The 20,117-nt window shown below is 36.9% G+C and overlaps 1 protein-coding gene across 1 annotated transcript in view; it reads left to right on the top strand.

Moving 5' to 3' along the window:
* ergic53 (lectin, mannose binding protein ergic53) overlaps positions 1 to 20,117 on the top strand; it is a 207,475-nt gene that overhangs the window by 35,719 nt on the left and 151,639 nt on the right. The window contains exons 4-5 of the mRNA XM_090389265.1: positions 12,698 to 12,805; positions 18,156 to 18,217. Of these exons, the coding sequence (XP_090245391.1) occupies positions 12,698 to 12,805; positions 18,156 to 18,217 (170 nt within the window). The remainder of the gene's footprint in view (positions 1 to 12,697; positions 12,806 to 18,155; positions 18,218 to 20,117) is intronic.

The raw sequence follows: 20,117 nt of genomic DNA, 5'->3' as shown, positions 1-20,117 counted from the left end.
TTTTTTCATTAAATAATCTTGCGAAATTTCAATATCATTAATTACATATTTTTTAACTTCGCTCCCACAGTTTCCCATTGCCACAAAAGGCTTTTCATTTGTAAATATCGATGCAAAATAACTGTTGAGTTCATCTGCCACGGCAGCTGGTGTATTTATTACTATCTCCTTTCCCTTACGTAAAGGTTTGATCTGGTTTGTCCTGCTCTTCTTGGCATTTATATATGTGAAGAATTCTTTATTCCCCCTCTTTGCTCTGTTTGCTAGTGATTTCTCATAAACTGCCTTTGCCTGTCGAACCTTTTCTGTGGCTCTATTACACATCACCTTGTAGCCGTTATAGGCTTCAGTACTTTTTATTGGTCTCTAACCTTTCCATGCCACCTTTTTCTGCTCAAGTAATGTGGCAACTTCACTATTCATCTAACTTGGAACCCTTCTCGTGGAGTATTTTTTTAATGGTATATACGCATTCAAGGCATCTGTGATTAATGTTTTAAAAGCGTACCACAGTTCAATTGTATTCATTCTCTGCGCGATATCTACCCATTTAATAGAGGCCATGTAGTACCTTAAGGCATCGTAATTTCCTTTTCTGAAATTAAAACCCATTCCTTTGCCTTTTTACTTCTGCTACCTCTCTCGTCATCATCCACCGCAGAACTCCGTGATCACTTCCTGCTACTGGTTCCTCTACTGTCAGCCCTGTTATGTCATCTGATTCATGTGTGATGATGAGGTCTAGGATATTCTTTTCTCTAGTAGTTTCCCTGACATGTTGATACAAATAAGTCATCTAGTTGATTTAAAAATTTTGTTCCCAATGTAGAGTCTCCTTCCCATTTACTCCAATCAATTAGAGGCAAATTGAAATCACCCATAATAAGACATTGACGCTTACTTGCCCATTCCATTTGCATTTAGAGGCTTTTGTCATAATCTTCACAATCACCTAGTATGTAGATTACTCCTACTCGCATTATACCTTTTTTTTTTTTTTTTTTTTTTTATGAAAACCCCAAACACAAAAGGTATCAAAACCTATAGTACTTAGTACCGTGCATGGGTTGAAGGAGAAGTATGGGGGAAGGGGGATGCCAGAAACTTTGCTCTAGAGACTAAACATGGGTTTCACCACTTCAAGCCTCCAATAAGCAAAGTGGTGGTATTTCAGTGGTTGTGGTGTGAGATAGTTTCCAACTATCTCACACCATACAGACTCTATACTAGCATGTGAAATATCTGAATCCGGAAAGCTATCGTCGCACTCAGGCTGCTTCTGATAAGAAGCATTACCCCACCACCCCTTCTATCTAACCTATCCTTCCTAAATACATTATACAAGCCATACTGAAACTCATCATCCCCAGTTTCCGGGTGGCACCACGTCTCTGTAACCCCTATTATGTACACGTTACTTGTTTTAACCAGCAGTTTGAATTCGCTCATTTTATTGATGACACTTCTAACATTACTGTATAAACAATTAAGATTTACTATTCTTGTATATTTAACAACCCTAACACAACCCTTGAAGTTTTTTAGGCTCTCTTCCCTGATATTAGCTACCCGCTCACGTGAAACGTTTCTGCCCCCAGAACATCTAGATAATACGTCCAGTTGGGGTAACAGATAAGAACTCTTAAGGTATGTGCAAGAGTTACTTTGACCAATATTATCAGATAAACTCGTGTCAGTATTACCCACATCCCCCCCCCCCTAACTAGCAGTTTCCCTGCACCTTTAAGGTATCCTCAATAATACTGGCAAAAACTTTTGCACCACCTTTGTTTAAGTGTATCCCGTCTCTACAAAACAAATTCCTTCTACCTACAAGTGTGGGCCATGCTGATAGAAATTTATCCCCTAAAGCCTTGCAGATTCCTTCAAGTCTTCTTAATCCACAAGGCTCTTAACATATAATGCCTCCTATCGTGTCTGGGCAGAATTGCAGACACATAGACATTATGGCCTAGCTCGCGACATTTCCTCAGCATGGTCCTGTATTTTTCCAACAAATCGTCAGATCGTGTACATTTAATATCATTTGTCCCCACATGAATAATAATATTTTCTTTACCCCCTTTAAAATCTGACAATCTGTTGGTGACATCATCAATAGTTGCTCCCGGCAGACATACCCTGGTTCTGCTCCACCTATTCTTATTACAAAAAATATTCCCCGTTTCCCTGACAATGGAGTCTCCTTTTTAACCAGAGTAGTTTGCACTTGGTTTTTCTGTTTTGAGGCTCGAATCGGGTATGCATCACTTGGTAGATTGCTGGAGTTTTGAGTCCCTGACGAGCTCCCAGATGCATTATTTTCGAGGGCAAGCACTCGTTTTTTCAGGGACTCAAATTGTTCCATCAGTGCACCAAATTGTAATTTAAGATCGGTGCACTCCTTACATCAATCACAAAGAAAAGAATCCCCAGGTGAGGTAGGATTAGTCACCAGGTCGACCTTGGAAAACATTCCACAGGTTCCACAACGGATTAAATCATTACTCACCCGTAAATCGCCATCTGCTATTTCCGTGCGAGTCATGATGCCCTGTGACATGTTTAAGACAGATCTTGTACCTACCATTATAAAATTAAATAAATATCAATGAAAGTAACTTTAAAATATTATATCTATAATATTATTAAAATCAAACAGTTACAGGAAAACCTATAACAAAATAATCCAACAATATCTAAATAAATCAAATATTTAAAAGCACTATCCAAAAGTAAACCACTTAACTGAGGAGCCCTATCTAAGCTTTCTTGTAATCCTCATGCAATTTTTCATATAGTCTGTGTGAATCAGTTATATTCTCCTGTCTTGAGGACTTCTTCAGTTGCAAGTATGTTTAAAGTATACACCTTATTTATATTAATATAGCAATTTTCATGTGCTTTAGGGTGGGGGAAATTGATTAAAATTAGTAAATAGTGTTGTTGAATTACAAAAAGATAACAGTATTTAAATTTCTAATGAGTCTTAACAGTTTAAAGTTGCATAATTTCACTGTAGTAGACCATAAAATAAATTTGTCTTTAAAGAAAAAATATATTTGTTTATATAAATAGGAAATAATTTATTTACTATAAACTATTTGTGGTACAGCTATGTGTTGATATATTTCTATGCATGCTACTTTGTGGCATGTGTCACAAGTAGCATGATTTGTAGTAGCATATGGTTTGCCATTATTGGTATAGATTATATGAAAGAGGATAATGCAGTTGTGTGGCAACAGCAGTTTCATAAGGTAATATGAATAAGAAACCAGTTTTGCTGTCTAGAAAAGTGCAACTGATGTTCAGATACCCTGAGCTACATTTACCAGGATAAATCAGTCAGATAAATATTTTAAGTCACATGGAGGGGGGAAAATGCATGTTTCCACAATTTGCATGAAGTATGTGGAGATGTATTACATTAATCCAGGGATTCCCAAACTTTTTCGGTTCACAGGCCTAGTGTCTCCATACCAGGTTTTTCCGTTAAGAGGCCCACCCAAATATAGGCCCATCTGGGCCTATATTAGGATTTTGTTTTCCAAATAGAAGCCCATGGGCTTTTATTGGGGACAAATAATAACGCACTTTCTCGTAACGTACTGTATATCGACACTCTGCGCATGCCTGAGATGTCATTGCAATAGATGTGAACTGCGCGTCTTTACTCGTTGTCAGAATATTTAGCCCTAAAAATAGAAAATAAAAAGTCTAGTAAACGAAAATCGTATACTATCCAGGAAAAACTACAGTTTGTGACACGTTTAAAAGCGGGGGAAAGTCAAAATTTGATATCGCAACAAACAGGCATTGACAAGAAAAATCTTCGCCGTTGGTTGCAACAAGAAGCATAATTATTGAAGCTTGTTAAAAAATGTAAACACAAACGTCTTGAGGGTGCAGGAAGGAAGGAGTTTTATCCCGAAATTGAGAAAAACTATTTGAATTTTTCAAAAAGAACGAAATAACCACCGATCAGTTACCTATAACATATTGCGAAACTATTTTCTCACCAGAATCTGGTCTTAAAATATGCTTACTTAAAATAAAGTAAGCAACAAGTTCTTATTTGGATGGACCCTGAGACATCGGATTAGATCACGTAGAATAACTCATCATGGACAACTGGATAATCGCGATCCAAAGGAAACGCAGGAACAAGTAAAGCAATACTTAATTCAAGTAAATAATGCTACAGCAGGAATGACAAGATCGTGTTTTTAATATGGATGAAACTTCATGTTACTTTGACATGGCAAGAAATTGCACTCTTCACGTTGTTGGGAGCAAAAATGTTGATGGTATGGATACAGGGTTCAGAAAAAATCTATACACTGTCTGTTTGACAATATCATTGGATGGATGTATACTCCCACCTATGATTATTTTTCGTGGCTTAAAGAAAATTCCCAAAGTAACAATCCCCAGTAGTAAAGCAGTTGTTGCTGTAAACAAAAGCAGATCAATGGATACAAATCTACTGAAGACGTGGATAGATAATGTTTTCTGCAAGAGAGAGGATCTTATTTTAGTAACACTCCATCAGTAATTATTTGGGATTCTTATGGAACTCATAAGAAAGAAGAAATTTTAAAATATCTTTTTAAAAATTATGGCTCAAAGGCAGTAATAATTCCAGGAAAGACAACACACTACATGTAGCCCCTAGATGTTGCTATAAATTCCAGTTTCAAAGCTGCTATGAGAAAGGAATGGGATAATTGGGTAAGAGAAGAAACTGCTGAATTTACTCCAAAAGGATATAGAAAAGGACCATCTTACCAAAAGATTTTTGAAATGGTTATTTCTGCCTGTAATCCAATCAAAATCAATTCAAAGAGCATTTGAATGTTGCAGCATTGCTGCAAACGGACAAGAAGTACCAGCGACCAATGTATTACATCAAAAATTGCGAATTATCCTTGAAAACAATCATGGACTTGAAATTGAATCTGATGATCTGGCTTGCTAGTGATGGAAGTGATGAAGAATTAATGGAATTGGATGAAGACGAAAACAACAATTCTTCCACTACTAACTCGGATTGCTCTGATACAACAGGTTCTGAATGAAAATTACTAATATAAATAATTCTCTTCTTGCAATTATTTGTCTTTTGTTTATATATTTTTAAGATAATAAGAATAATTTTTAATTTCATACTGTTCTATTGTTGCAATATATAAAATAAAAATAACCTTTCATTAATCAAATAAATATTATTTCAAAATAAACCTGTTTACGTTAAGAAGCCCATGGGCTTCTATTTAGGGACAATATGTGAACCTTAAAAATGCAAAAACCAAATACAAGCCCATGGGCTTCTTAACGGAAAAACCCTGTAATTTTTTTTTTTTGCTGCACCCCAGGCCAAAAGAAATACCTAACAGTTCTGTTTATTAAGTAGTTAGGTCCAAACAACTTAAGTAATGTTGAAACTGTGAACTACCTCAAGCTAGTAGTTTGCATGGTGTCTGACAGATGTAGAGTCACTGTGTTTCCCTTGAAAATTTAAAATATTGCGCAGCGCCCCTATGAGTTTGCTGCATTAATCCATTACCATCTGAAAGTTAGGTCCAGTATAAATCAGTATCATCATCAAGCAAAAACTTCATTGCTGCCAATGGAGTATTTTCTATATTACTGTATTTTCTGAAATACTCCGCGGGCATTTTATTATAAAAAAAAAAAAAAAAAAAACAAGAACTAAAATCTTGTGTGCTGCTTATTCGTGAATTTAATCCAAAGCTTAATTTCTCCCAAGCAACAGAGTGAATAAAAATCTGCATTTTTGTTAACTTGTGTTTTTATTAGCACTTTTTATTTAGTTGATTGGCCATAGCTTAAAAGCTTTTGTTTGTTACCATTATTTTTTAAAATAAGACTTGGAATGTTGCATAAGAAGTTAGATTCTATTTTTCAGAAATTTCTTGTTTTCTAGCAATGCATGCAAATTTCAGTTTGGGATTTTTTTGATAGAACTGAAACAGATACAGCCTTAATATTGTTTACTGATGCATGTTCATTTGTCACCTCATCTTAGAGATGACTGAAATTGTCTAGCCCACCTCATGCATCTTGAGATTTTAGTTAAGTTTGTTACCTACCCATTCAGTGTAATCTGTAAGGTATTGTATATATATTCTTTTAACCATGAGTACTAAAGGCATGCAGTTAACGATCTGATCTTTTAATCTACTCTTACAATCTCAATCTAAGCTTGTAATTTTAATCTAATCTTATAATATTTCACAGTTGTTATTTGAGGGAATGGGAAGTTTTAAGGACATACTATATTTTTTTGTTCATTATACAATAGACATTTATGCTAGTTTTTGGTAAAAATAATTTTAAATGATTATTGTCCGTTCTAAAGATACACTTACGTTTAAATTTCTTTCCATATGGCAGTTGTCCCAGAGTGATCATAGCTAAAACAAGTTAAGCAATTTAGTGCATTAAATTCCAGGTATATTCGTTTCCTCCCCCTTAAATTAATTGATTTCCGTTTCTTTTTCTATGATTAAGAGAAGTGAAATTAAATATACAATAGACTCTCAATTAACCAACGTCGGTAAATTAATTTAATCAGATAATCTGCAAAATAAGCAAAAAAAAAAAAATCTCAGATCATGAACAATCTGTATCCTAGTGGTAAGGCGCGCGGGTGCATAAGTACACGTGCCTTGAGTGACCGGGGTTCAAGCCCGTGACTGATGAATACGGTGCTGTTCGTTTTGTGCTGTTCCTCTGATCGTTTGTTCGTCCCGGAGTATAAACAGAGAATTTATTTATTTATTTATTTATTTATATTAACACAATAAATGCTGCAGGTTATGGGAAATCTGCTGTGGTTGAACATTTTTGTGAGGAGAACCACCAAATTTCACCTGGCTATGCAGTCATAGTCAATCATTCACATGGATTTTGGTACCACAAATGGCTCGAGAGTTTGCAGATTTGCTCTTCTGAGCATAACACCATTAACAGACGGAATCCATATTCACCCCCCCCCCCCTCTTTTTGGAACTGTAATTCTTGGGTGGGATGAACAGTTCCGGTTGCCTCTGAAAGCTGCGGTTGTTTTCGTTGATTTTTTTTTATCCATTTTATCACTTTTATTCTGTATAGTGTAATTGCTATTCTTTATATTTTATTTTATATTTTTTCTTATTGCTTTTATTGCACAATAAGTGTAATTTATTCTATTTTATCATTTTAATTATATCTGGTCTTTATATTATTTCTGTTTTATTAAAGTTATAGTTATACAGTTGGTGTATTATATTGTAGTTATTATGAATCAGAACATTCCCAATCCCAGAGGCCTATTTGAAGGAAAAAAAGTATATAACATATATGTTCTGTTATTTATTGAAAAAGTGAAGTAAAGAAGTTTTTTGTTTCTTTGCTGTTCATCAGCACTGTACTCTTTCATTAAAGCTGACACTCTAGCACTTTTTTGATATTTATTGATGAGTTCAAGTGTTTGTTGTATTCTTTTTCTTTTTAGAACAATTTTACTTTTTAGCATGATGGGTAGCTTTAAAACTTGTGAAATAAATGCTAAGAAAATATATATGCACTTACTGGACAACTGCAACTCAAAGCGTGACTGCCTGTTTAAAAAGGTAAAGGTAAACTGCAGCCATTATCAAACCACTGCAGGATGGAAGCTGCCTCAACAATTCATGCTGAGGGAAATGGACCATAATCTGCCACGCTGGTCCAGGGGGTACCTCTGTAGCCAGGTGGGCAGGAGCAGCAGTGCGTAGCACATGCTTCTTGATTAGACTGGGGTTTGAGCCCGTGACCACCAAATACGAAGGATGCAGAAAGGTCAGGGAATGACCACCGCATATCCCCAGAACAATATAGCCTTAGTTGCTAATGCTCCTAAAAACCAAATAACAAACAAGCTGGTCCAGGCAGGTTGGCAGATTGATCGTATTTAGCAGTCAGGGGTTTCAATCCCGGTCTACTCAAAGAGCGTGTGCTACTGCATACCCACTCCTGACCATTCGGCTACGGAGGCCACTTCGGCTTAGCATGCACTAATTGGTGAACAATGAATACTTATCTTTTTGTATGCATATGCACCTAAGGAATATGATTGTACAGTAGACTCTCAGTGGTGTTAAGGGTTTATGGGGACCCTAAGCAGTATTTTTGAAGTGAAACTTCTTTGGGTGCACTCCAGGCAGTTTTCATATGGGAGTAACTTGTTTTTGTGGATTTGATGAACAACACAACAAAAAATGCAACCGTTGCCATAAGTAAGCGCATTACTGGCACTCTGAACAGCCAACTATCATAATAGGCTAAATGTGCAGGTTATCCATGTGCGATCACCGAAGTTAGCCTGGTTAGTAATCGGTAAGGTGACCACCAGGGAATACCCATTGTAATTGACTTTTTACCTTCCTTTCTTTTGTGTGGAAAATATTCTTTCGATTTTCACGTATCATTTATTTTGTTAATTGGTAAGAGAATGAAATGTAAATGTGTGGTTTATATCTTTATATTTATTGTCTGTGGATAATATTCCTCCTATTTGCACTTTTTAGAATCACATTTATAGAATTTAAAATTCAATTCATAAACGTGATCACAATGACCAGCACTTACATCTTATCATATAGTGAAAGGTATTTTGTTATGGAGTGTCCATTGCAAAGTGATTTCATCGTACAGTCAACCAGTTGTAAAGCGAAGATCCACTGTTAGTCAGCGCTGTAAGGCGTGTGCGCACATACACGTGCAGTGCATCTGTGGATTGAAAAAACTGCCAAGAAAATGAAACATGAAATGATTCGTTGTACCACTCCGTGGTCCATCGTCCTGGACGAGTTCCTTGGGATGGACTTGGGGATGACTCAACCCCTTGCGTTTGCTGACGATTTGGTTTTGGTGGTACATGGTGACACAAGAGCTGATTTAGAGGAGAGAGCAAATTGTGCACTAACTAAGCTCCAGGATTGGACAGCCATTCACCGACTAAAGATCTCGGGAGAGAAAACCAAATCTATATTGCTCAAGGGAACGCTCCAACTACGAAGACCACCGGTTATCAAAATTGACAACACCTCCATAAAATTATACCCAGAAATCAAGTATTTAGGAATCGTCTTAGATATGAAGCTAAATTTCCATCCTCACTTGAAATATATGTCACAGAAAATAAAAAAATACTCGGCCATGATCATCCGTATAAGCCGTGCAGACTGGGGCCTTAAGCGCCGGGCTCTGGCCATCATCTATAATGCCATATTTGTGCCAATAGCTTGCTATGGAGCCTCAGTGTGGTGTACTAGGGCCTCCCTCGACCGAAATCGCCGTAAACTAGACTCCGTACAGCGTTCTATGCTCCTTGCCGTAACAAGGGCGTGCCGTACAGTAAGCACCCCAGCTCTGCAGGTTCTAGCTGGATGTATACCCCTACACCTAGAGGTAATAAGAAGAGGATTATATCAACGATTGAAGAAGAGTATTCCCACCGAAACAGCAGGCATCACTCTTAACCTTGATAACAATCCCAAACAGGAAAGGAAGAGAATCTCTGAAATTATGTACAGGACCTGGCAAGAGACATGGGACACCACCAACAAAGGATTGATAACCAAAAAGTTCATTGCCTCTGTGAACCTCATCAGTCCAAAGCCTCCTCCCTGGTACTCACCAGGCCTCCATACTACATTTCTATTTACAGGCCACGGACCCTTTAAAGCAAAGCTGACATCCCTAGGCATTGAAGAAGATCCGCTGTGTCACTGCGGGGATGAAGAAACGTGGGATCACGTGATGTATGATTGCCATGAATATGACGAGTTCCGGCTAAGGTTTGCCACTAAAATGCAAGGAAATCCCCGGAATTGTGAGCACCTGATTATAATGGACGAGCAGCGCTATGCTGCCTTTACCGAGTTTGTGCAGTCTGTCTTCACTGCTAGACGGGTTAGGCACCCAAACACCACCCATTGAAGATCAAAATAAGAAACTTCCTGGATATGACAGTCCTCTCAGGAGAAGGAAAAAAAAAAAAAAAAAAAAGACACTCCTTTCTTCCTTCGTCCCAGGAGTGACAGAACCTTCACCAGCACAGCTCAGCTGCTGCCTTTAGGCCTCCCTAGCCACGCTCCCTTGCGTGGTCCTTTGCCTCCACTCCCTGGTGGGAGGGGGAGTTCATCCCTGGTGTCCTCCCCCCCTCGCCACCCCTCTTTTTCACTCTGGTGGGGCATGGGCCTGCTCCACTGACTTGGGGTCATCTTCCCTATGGACCCCGTATCTCTGTCTTTTCCCCCCAGTCTTCAGTCTCCCTCCCCTTCTCTAACTTACAACTAGTGTCTGAATCAACCCCAAATTGTTTGAGCCCTACATCAAAAAACTTAACAACATCAAATCGCCCAACTAGTACTCCCTTTGTTTTGGCTGACCCCTATCTATAGCGTGTTTTTTTTTTTTTTTTTTTTATAGGTCCTTGCCACTGAAATCTCAGGAAATTAGGTGGCAGGACCTGCCAGAGTAAATAACTAAGTAGTGTACCTGGTCTGCCTCCACGGGGCGGAGTGGGGCAACGTTGGGTCCCATTAGGGGCCCAGCGGCTAAATGACCAGATGAACAACGGTACACGACACCACACAAATACAAAATCCATATACTTTTAAACCTCTGGCATTGACAGTGTTCTGTTTCACACCCATAATGTATAGCACGCGGAGATGGGGGAAACCCCTGGTGCCGTTTGACACTAAACACACTCTACACTCTGTACCACTCCATACCAGGCATGTGCAATGCATGACCCAGTTAGTACCCCCCTACTGATTGTGCCACGCTATTTCTTTCATCATTCTTCACCATATTTAATAAATTTTAAATGGAAAAAAAAATTTATAATTCAACATGCCGAAGACTAACAGTAAGTTTTTTTTTTTTTTTTTGTGTAATAGAGCACGTATACCTGCAATGTAACCGCCAAAACCACTTCCATTGAGTACAAAGGAGAGATCTAAGCTATTTCAACAGCGGAAGAAATTACAGCGTGCGATGGAGTTGAACAAAGAAGCCAGAGAAGGTCCATCCACATGATACTGCAAATGAAAATGATGAAGGGTCCTCGAAGCCTAGTCAAAATGAAAAGCGAAGAAGTGAAAACCCATTGCCAAAAGTACTCCATCAAATCATTCAACGTGTAGTTGGTGTTAGCAACAGGATTTTAAGAAATATCAAAGCATTCATGCACAGTTTAAATGTACATTTCTAGATAATGATTTCAGTTCAGCCTGCTTTGTGCGTGATCGACTTTGGTTCAGGAACAATGTGAAAATTGTAGCAGCTTGAGATCACACTGTTCTTCAAACAGCAATTCTGAATGAGGATGTAAATCAAATGTCAACCTGTAACAGTTGATGGGGCTCTCTCAAGAACAAAGTAATTCTGGCTCTATCGAAGTCAAATGGTTTTAAATAGCATCTGATGCCACAGCACTTGCCGAAACTAGATTTGGTAACGAAACATCTTATATCTCTGAGGCTCCCATTCATGCAGATTCGTCACACAGTCAATACGGGATCACTTGGTCAAGTGATAAATGTTTGCCTAAAGAAGTTTTACTTAATTTCTGCTATGCGTGTTTGGCACACACATATTGTATGCATATGCACCTAAGGGTTGAAGGAATCCCTAAGAATAGAATTGTACAGTAGACTTTCAGTGGCGTTAAAGGTTTTTGGGGACCCTAAGCATTATTTTTGAAGTGAAACTTCTTTAGGCACACTCCAGGCAGTTTTCAGATGGGAGTAACTTGAGTTTGTGGAGTGATGAACAACACAATAAAAAATGCAACCATTGCCATAAGTGCATTACAGGCACTCTAACGCACTTACTTAATTTAAATTTAAACATTTAAATTTAGAAATAAATTATTGTAAGTAGCTACTGTAATTGATTTTTTAAAACACTTAAATCAGATTCCCTCCACCCCACACCATCCCAATTAATCCACAACCTGGTTAAACCGCCACTGGATAACTGGGAGTCTACTATAGTTATCTTCTTATCAATTAATTACTAAGATTATAACGTTATAGAACACTTAATAAAACTATAGTTTTATGTTCTCTAAACTTTGCTGTTCAATTTAATTACAAATGTATAATATTTATTATTCTTCTCCCACATACTTCAGTCTCGTTTTCCTTCTCTTCCCCTTTCTTTACTTATTTTGCAAGTGATACCATATTCATAAGTCTTATATTACAGTACATGGGGAAACATGCATAGGCTGTCCAGAGCTAACAATAATCTGCGAAATAAGCAAAAAAAAAAAAAAAAACCCCAGATTATGAACAATATGCATTTAATATTTAAAAAAAAAAAAATTGCATACTGTTTGGCACTAATAATGAAAAAATTATTAGTGCCAAACAGTTGGCACTAATAATTCCAACAGCCAAAAAGAAATTAAAAAGAAAAAAAAAAAAAAAAATCTATTCTAGCTACTCTTAAACTAGATAAATGTTAAATCAAAGTCTGTATTACAGATTTGATTAAGAAAATCCTTCTGACATATCAGTAAAATGAGCTAAAGTATTATAGTAGTTGAAATGGATGTAAATTTGTCAGTTAGATTTTGAAAAGTCTGTTCCTTAAAGAAGCTATATAAAGTAATATTTTTTTTTATATTTAGGCCTTCTGGTATGTTGACAAGAAAGGTATTGAAGGTCCTGTGTTTGGTAGTAATGATGTCTGGACAGGCCTTGGAATATTTTTTGATTCATTTGATAATGATGGAAAGGTGAGTATTTCTTAGGAATACATATTTATAAAATAATTATTTACCATATTGCCATCATAATCAATTTTGGAGCTTATTTTGATTTTCTAATATGGTTTGTGAAGGAATCAGTACATAGCTAAGATACATTAGCATTAGTAGAGGCATACGATGCAAGAAAGCAAGCTTATGCAGCATCAGCCAAAAAAAAAAAAAAAAAACTTCCACTTCACCCCTCCGTTCGTTCAAAATACCTGTCCAGCTGAGCGATAAATTTATTTAGGCTATCAACTTCCACAACAAGGGATGGAAGTCTGTTCCACCAACCAACTACCTGCTGGCTAAAGGCAAATTTCAGCACATCTATCCTATATATGTCTTTCCTCGATTTGAATTTATGCCCTCGCAGGTGATTTATTCTGAGCAAGAGGCAGAATCCCATCAGCATTGAGCATGCTCAAACCATTCACGGCTTTATATACCTCTATCAGATCAGCTTGCCGGTGCCTAGTCTCCAGACACTGTAATTTGCAAAACTTAAGCCTTTCTTTGTAGGAGCAACCCTTTGTTCCATTAACTAATCTTGTTGCCCTTCTCTGTACTCGTTCCAGCAGCTCTACATCCTTCTTGAAATGAGGCCTCCAGACCTGTGTACAGTACTCAAGGTGTGGCCTGACCATTGCCTTATACAAGAGAATAATCATCTCCTTATCCCTGCTAGAAAATTCCTGTATATCATTGATAAGACACCATGAGCTACTCTTGCAGCCTGTCTGCACTGCTCAGAGAACTTCATATCTGCCTGCACAATTACCCTCAGGTCCTTTTCATTCTCTACCACTGTCAGTGTAGTACCACAGAGTTGATACGTTGCTGTTTCCCATATGTAGTACTTTGACAAATGTAATGTTAAACTTCATTTGCCACCTCTCAGCCCATCTGCTCAACCTTTCCAGATCCCGTTGCAGCAGCATAGCATCTGTAGTGTCCTTAATCACCCTGCTAACCTTTGTATTGTCTGCAAACTTGGACATTAAGCTTGATATACCATCATCAATATTATTTATAATTACAGAAAACAATAATGGACCCAGCACTGAACCGTGAGGGACTCCACTAATAAAACTAGTCCACGATGAGCAGTGTCCATTGATTACCACTCTGTCTTCTCCCCCTCAACCACCCCTTTATCCATAGCAGCAATTTGCCTCCAATGCCACACTGCTCCAATTTGTGCAGCTGTCTTCCATGTGCAACAGTATCAAAAGCCTTTCTAAGATCCAAATATATAAAATCAAAGTTATTCCCTGCATCCAGTTCTTTTGTGACTGCATCATAGTATCCAATCAGATTGATCAGGCAAGACTTTCCCTTAACAAAACCATGCTGTATCTGAGCTATAACTGAAGTCTTGTCTAGATGATCCTGCAGTGCTTCTTTAACAAGTGCCTCTGTTAATTTTCCTGGAACAGAAGTTAAACTCACAGGTCTATAATTACTTGTGTCAGCCTTTGATCCTCCTTTGTGAATTGGGGTCACATTTGCACATCTCCAGTGTATTGGTACCTCCCCTGAGTCCAAGGAAGCTCTCATAATTATGGCTAAGGGTTTGCTTACTTCCTTTACTGCCTCCTTTAATATAACTGGATAGATCCCATCCACCCAAGGTGCCTTTCTTGTGTTTATCTTCAACAATTTCTCCTCCACTTTACTCTCAGTTATTACAAGATTATCTAGCTTACTGCCAGAGTTGAATACACCTCTGGCATACCTCTCGCTGAATAACTCCTCATGTGTGAATGTCGATGCAAAATATTAATTTAGTTTGTTAGCTACCTGAGCAGGATCATCTACAGTTGAACCATCGATATCAAGTGGACCAATCTGATTCATCCCCTTCCTTCTAGAGTTTACATAAGTAAAGAACTCTTTGCTGTTTTTCTTTGCATCCCTTGCCAAAGATTTCTCGTAATCTGCCTTCGCCTGCTTAACCTCCTTTGTAATTTGGGTACAGATCAACATATATTAAAGATGCGTCTGGTTAAAGATGCGTCGCAGGATCATCTAGACTAGACTGCAAATTCAGACACAGCATGGGTTTGTTAAGGTCTTGCCTGACCAATTTGATTGGATACTATGACGTGGTCACAAAGGAACTGGATGCACAAAATAATTTTGATATCATATACAAAGATCCCCTTATCCATGGGAGATACGTTCCAAGACCTACCATGAATGGCTGAAACTGTGGATATAAGCGAACACCTGCTGACCCCATATATAACGTGATTTTCTTGTACATACATACGTATAATAAAGTTTAATTGATAAATTGAACACACAGTAAGGCATTACCAGCATTAAATACGGTAATAATAAAGTACAGCAGACTCTTGATTTATCGGGATTGGATTAACTGGGACACTTCAAGACTACAAATAAAAATAAAAAATCAATTAAAAATCATAAAATTCAAGTAATAACTAGAATAGGTATAAACAGATATTTTTCAAGTCATAAATAAGCAACAAGAACTGGTGTTGTAAGTTGCCATTGGGAGATTAGTGTACTATTATCTTGCAACACCTGCTGTCTTCACACCTGCTCAAAAAAAAAAAAAAAAAACCCGCAATGTTTAGTTTGATTTAATGTGTCACGTCAATTATTGTTCTGTCGCACTGCAAAAGCACAAAATTTGTTTCATTATTTATGTCAGGGATGTCAGAATTTTTTTTTTTTTTTTTTTCTCTCTTTAGAAATCGCAAAAATGATGGGCAAACGCAAGAGTTGTGCTTTCAAATTAAACAAAAACTTGAAATTATTCAAAAGTTTGAAAATGGTGCATCCGTTAAATCTCTAAAGAACCGTTATAATGTTGGTGACCAAACCATATGCCATGTTGTAAAAAATAAATTTAAGCGTCATATTGGACACGCAAGTAGTAAGTGCTAAGTTTTTTTCGTTTATTTTCCGTGGTTAAAATAATATAATTGGTGAATACCAAATCAGCGGATACGGGGCCATAACTGTACTTGGATTTCAGGAAAGCTTTGATACTGTTCATGAAAGACTACTGTACAAATTGGAGCAGTATGGCATTAAGGTTAAGTTGCCACAATGGATAAAAGGGTGGTTGAGTGGGAGAAGACAGAGTGGTGATCAATGGACACTGTTCTTTGTGGACTAATGTTATTAGTTGAGTCCCCTAGGGTTCAGTGTTGGGCCACTGTTGTTTTGTTTATTTATCAATGTCATTGAGGTGCTTCTGTAGCCAGGTGGGAAGGAGCAGCAGTGCGTAGCACATGCTTCTTGATTAGACCGGGGTTTGGGCCCATCACCACCAAATATGGAGGATGCGGAAAGGTCAGGGAATGACCACCGCATATTAACAGAGCAATATGGCCTTAGTTGCTAATGCTCCTAAAAACCAAATAACAAACAAACAAACAAACAAACCAATGTCATTGATGAACATATATCAGACTTAATGTTGAAGTTTGTAGATGATACGAAGATTGGCAGGGTTTTTAATGACAATACTTGCCGTGTGCTACTGCGACAGGATCCTGAAAATTTTGGCAGATGGGCTGAGAAGTGGCAACTAAAGTTTCACATTGCCAAATGCAAAGTACTGAAGTAACCCCAGAGAAACATACCAACTTTGTGATACTATACTTAGGGTGGTAGAAAATGAAAAAGACCTGGGAGTAATTGTGTAGTCAGATACGAAATTTTCAGAGCAGTGCAGGCAGCAGGCTGGCAGAGCAGGTCATGGAGTATTGTCGATAATCTACAGGAATTTTGCTAGTAGGGAAAAGGTGATTTATCCCTTTGTATAAGGCAATGAGTAGGCCACGCTTTGAGTACTGTGTACAGGTCTGGAGGCCTCATTTTAAGAAGGATGTAGAGCTGTTGGAATGAGTACAGAGAAGGGCAACAAGATTGGTGAGGGGAACGAAGGGGTATTCTTACCAAGAAAGGCTTAAGTTCTGCAAATTGCAGCATCTGGAGACTAGGCACCTGCTAGGTGATCTGATTGAGGTGTATAAGGCCTTGAATGGGTTTAGTGAGCTCAATTCTAATGGCATTCATCCTCATGCTCAGATTCCACACCTGAGGGATATAAATTTAAATTCAGGAAAGACAGTTATAGATGTGCTGAAATTTGCCTATAGCCAGTGGGTAATTGATTGCTGGAATAAACGTCCATCTGTCGTTGTGGAAGTTTGATAGCTTAAATAAATTGAAGAAGGAGCTGGAAAAATGTTTAGAGGGAATGGATGTGTGAAATGGTTATTTTTTTTGCTGATGCTACATAAGCTTGCCTTCTTGCATCACATACCTTGACTACTAGTATTACTACTGGTACTACATTGAATGTTGTAAATTATATTTTTGTATATCTGTTGTTTTGCTATAAGATTAAAATTGACTCTACCATTGTTGCAGTACCGTTTTTTTTTTTTTTTTTTAGTTACATTGTTACCTATTAATTTCGGATATAGCAGCAGCCATACAATGTTGTTGAGTGTTACTGATAACTGATCTTTGATAACAAACAGCCAAAATTGCAAAGTTATGTATCAAAATATCTATTATTATCAAGAATAAAAAATATAAATTTTTTTTTTATACACATGATAATAAACTGATTATTGTGTATTTGTTTTTCTTTTAATTTCTATTTCAAGAAATTGCTGCTTTCCACCCCAGAATTTATTTATTTTTTCTCAAATAATTGTTTTGAATGTTATTTCTTTTGTCGTTGTTTGCAAGTAGGAGATATGATATTGCTAACTGTGCATTTTTACCATTACATACAATCATTGTTGTTCATCCTGCCCCCATTAAAATCCACTTAAATTTGTTTCAGAAATATGCTGATGGTGTTTTTAGACAACCAAGCCAAGAATGGGGAACAACTTTCCCATTGAGAAAAACATTTGATTAAGAAAAAATGTAAATTTAGAAATTGTAAAATCTAAGTGGTAATACTTAGTCCAATCTTAACATCAGATTAAAAAATTTTATCCTAAATATGACAAAATATGGTCCAGACAACAAATAGCCTAAACCTAAAAAATAAGCTCTCCCTTTCTCTCAGGGTAACTTGGGAATTTTTTTTTTTTTTTCCTGGTGCAGCATAAGCCTCAGGCTTCCTTGCACCATATGGGTATTAATAATAATAATAATAAGCAAGATAGAACCTGGTGTGTTTTAATTGAAACACCATGTATGTATATAACTTTTTAAGAATATTTTAAATGGGTAACTTTGAATTAATACACCTATAGATTAACTGTAATTAGAAGATAATAGTTCACACTATACTTATATTGTAGGATAATAATGATTGGTTTTTATCTTTTAGGGCAATAATCCATACATAATGGCAATGGCAAATGATGGAACAAAATCATATAGTCATCAAACGTAAGATTCAAATTCTATTATCATAATCACCTTTGAGTTGTAAGAAATTTCCTATCTTTTTCATTTTTGTAACAAATGATGAAACTGTGATAAAATTGGATTATTTAAAAAAAATCAGTATATTTATTTTATTTCATTAAGTAATACTGCTGTGGTAAACACATGGATTACTTAAAAAAAAAAAAAAAAAAAAAAAAATTTGAAAGCACTAAAGATTAATAAATGAACTTAGTTTATTAAATACTAATACAGTGGATTCCGGTTATTTGGGCCACCGGTTAATCGGGGCAGCCATTTATTTGGGGCAAATCTTTAATCGATCGAGAAAATAGCCAGGGTTTACTTCGCTTAATTGGGACACATGGCATTTAATCGGGGCAGGAGACTGCAGCACTGGAGATTACCCTACGATTGTCTCAGACGGTACCACGTGGTTCGGTCGAAATTCTGGAGGTCACAACCATAAAACAATAAAAACAATTAGCAGTCACCTGTTTATTGGGCTTTTCTGTTAGTGAAATCTATCATAAACGGACAGTAAACTCGATCTTACTGAATTTGCGATAATACCGACACCTGGAATTCTTTGGGTTATTTTGGTGAAATGTGTTTGTTTACACTTCCATGAAATCTTCAATCATATAAAAAATCAATTTTCAGATCTTCTCTTCATTCCTATTTTTAAAGCTTTGTAACTCGTTATTCTGTTCTCACTTACACGTATCGTGGTACTTGCAATTTGTGTGTGCCGTGTTCTTTGTTATTGATTGCTTATCTTTTTACTGTTTTAAATTTTAACCCCCACCCACAAATGTCAGTGAACAGAAATGTCAACTAGTTTAGTTAGTATGTACATATTACAGTGCATATTAATTATTCCGTTTATCACGCATATTCTTCCAATTTTCAGGTATCATTTAATTTTTTAATTGGTAAATTAAAAAATTAAATGATACCTGAAAAAATTAAATACCTTAACTTATTAAGGTAATAAAGGGTAAATTTGTGCTTAATATATCTTTGCTTTTATAGCCTGTGGATAATATTCCTCCTATTTTCGCTAATTAGAATCGCTGTTTAATAGAATTAAAATTCAATTCACAAACGTGATCACAATGACAGGCGCTTACTGCACATTGTATAATGAACTGTACTTTACTATGGTGACTCCATCGTAACGTGATTTGATTGTACAGTGAATCAGTTGTAAAGGGGGGGGGGGGTACATTGTATTTTAACTATTTACGTGAAACTTCGGATAATTGGGGCAGCCGCTTAATCATGCACTAGTCCTGATGTGTCCCAAATAACCGGAATCGACTGTATAATTAAAGATTTTTTTTTTTTCAAAGAAAAAAATAATTATATTTTCAGCACCTTATGAAAACTTTGAATTGGGAGTTACTTTTCAAATAATAATGCATATATCCAGTGAAATGGTGCCTCCGTAGCCAGGTGGACAGGAGCAACAGTGCGTAGCACATTCTTCTTGATTAGACTGGGGTTCAAACCCGTGTCCACCAAATACGGAGGATTCAGAAAGGTCAGGGAATGACCACCGCATATCCCCGGAGCAATATGGCCTTAGTTGCTAATGCTCCTAAAAACCAAATAACAACAACAACGTCCAGTGAAATATTTTAATGACTTTGGAGCTTAAAAGAGACACATTCAGCCTCGAAAGCTCCAAAGTCATTAAAATATTTCACTGGAGATATGCATTATTATTTGTATCTCTATGGATTCCAGTACAACAGGCCCATTCACTTATGGGAGTTACTCTCTCTTTTTTGTCAGTTTTTTTCCCTCTCCTTTATATCATTTAGAAATATGAACCGGAATGTTGCTCGCTCTTGTTAAAATACACACATAACAGAAATTATGACTTTGCAAATAAATT

The sequence above is a fragment of the Mastigoproctus giganteus genome, chromosome 14, assembly GCF_048544385.1.
Source record: "Mastigoproctus giganteus isolate SK-2022 chromosome 14, ASM4854438v1, whole genome shotgun sequence".
NCBI lineage: Eukaryota > Metazoa > Arthropoda > Arachnida > Uropygi > Thelyphonidae > Mastigoproctus > Mastigoproctus giganteus.
Note: the sequence above shows the minus strand (reverse complement) of the source record. Positions and strands in the feature narration are given on the sequence as shown.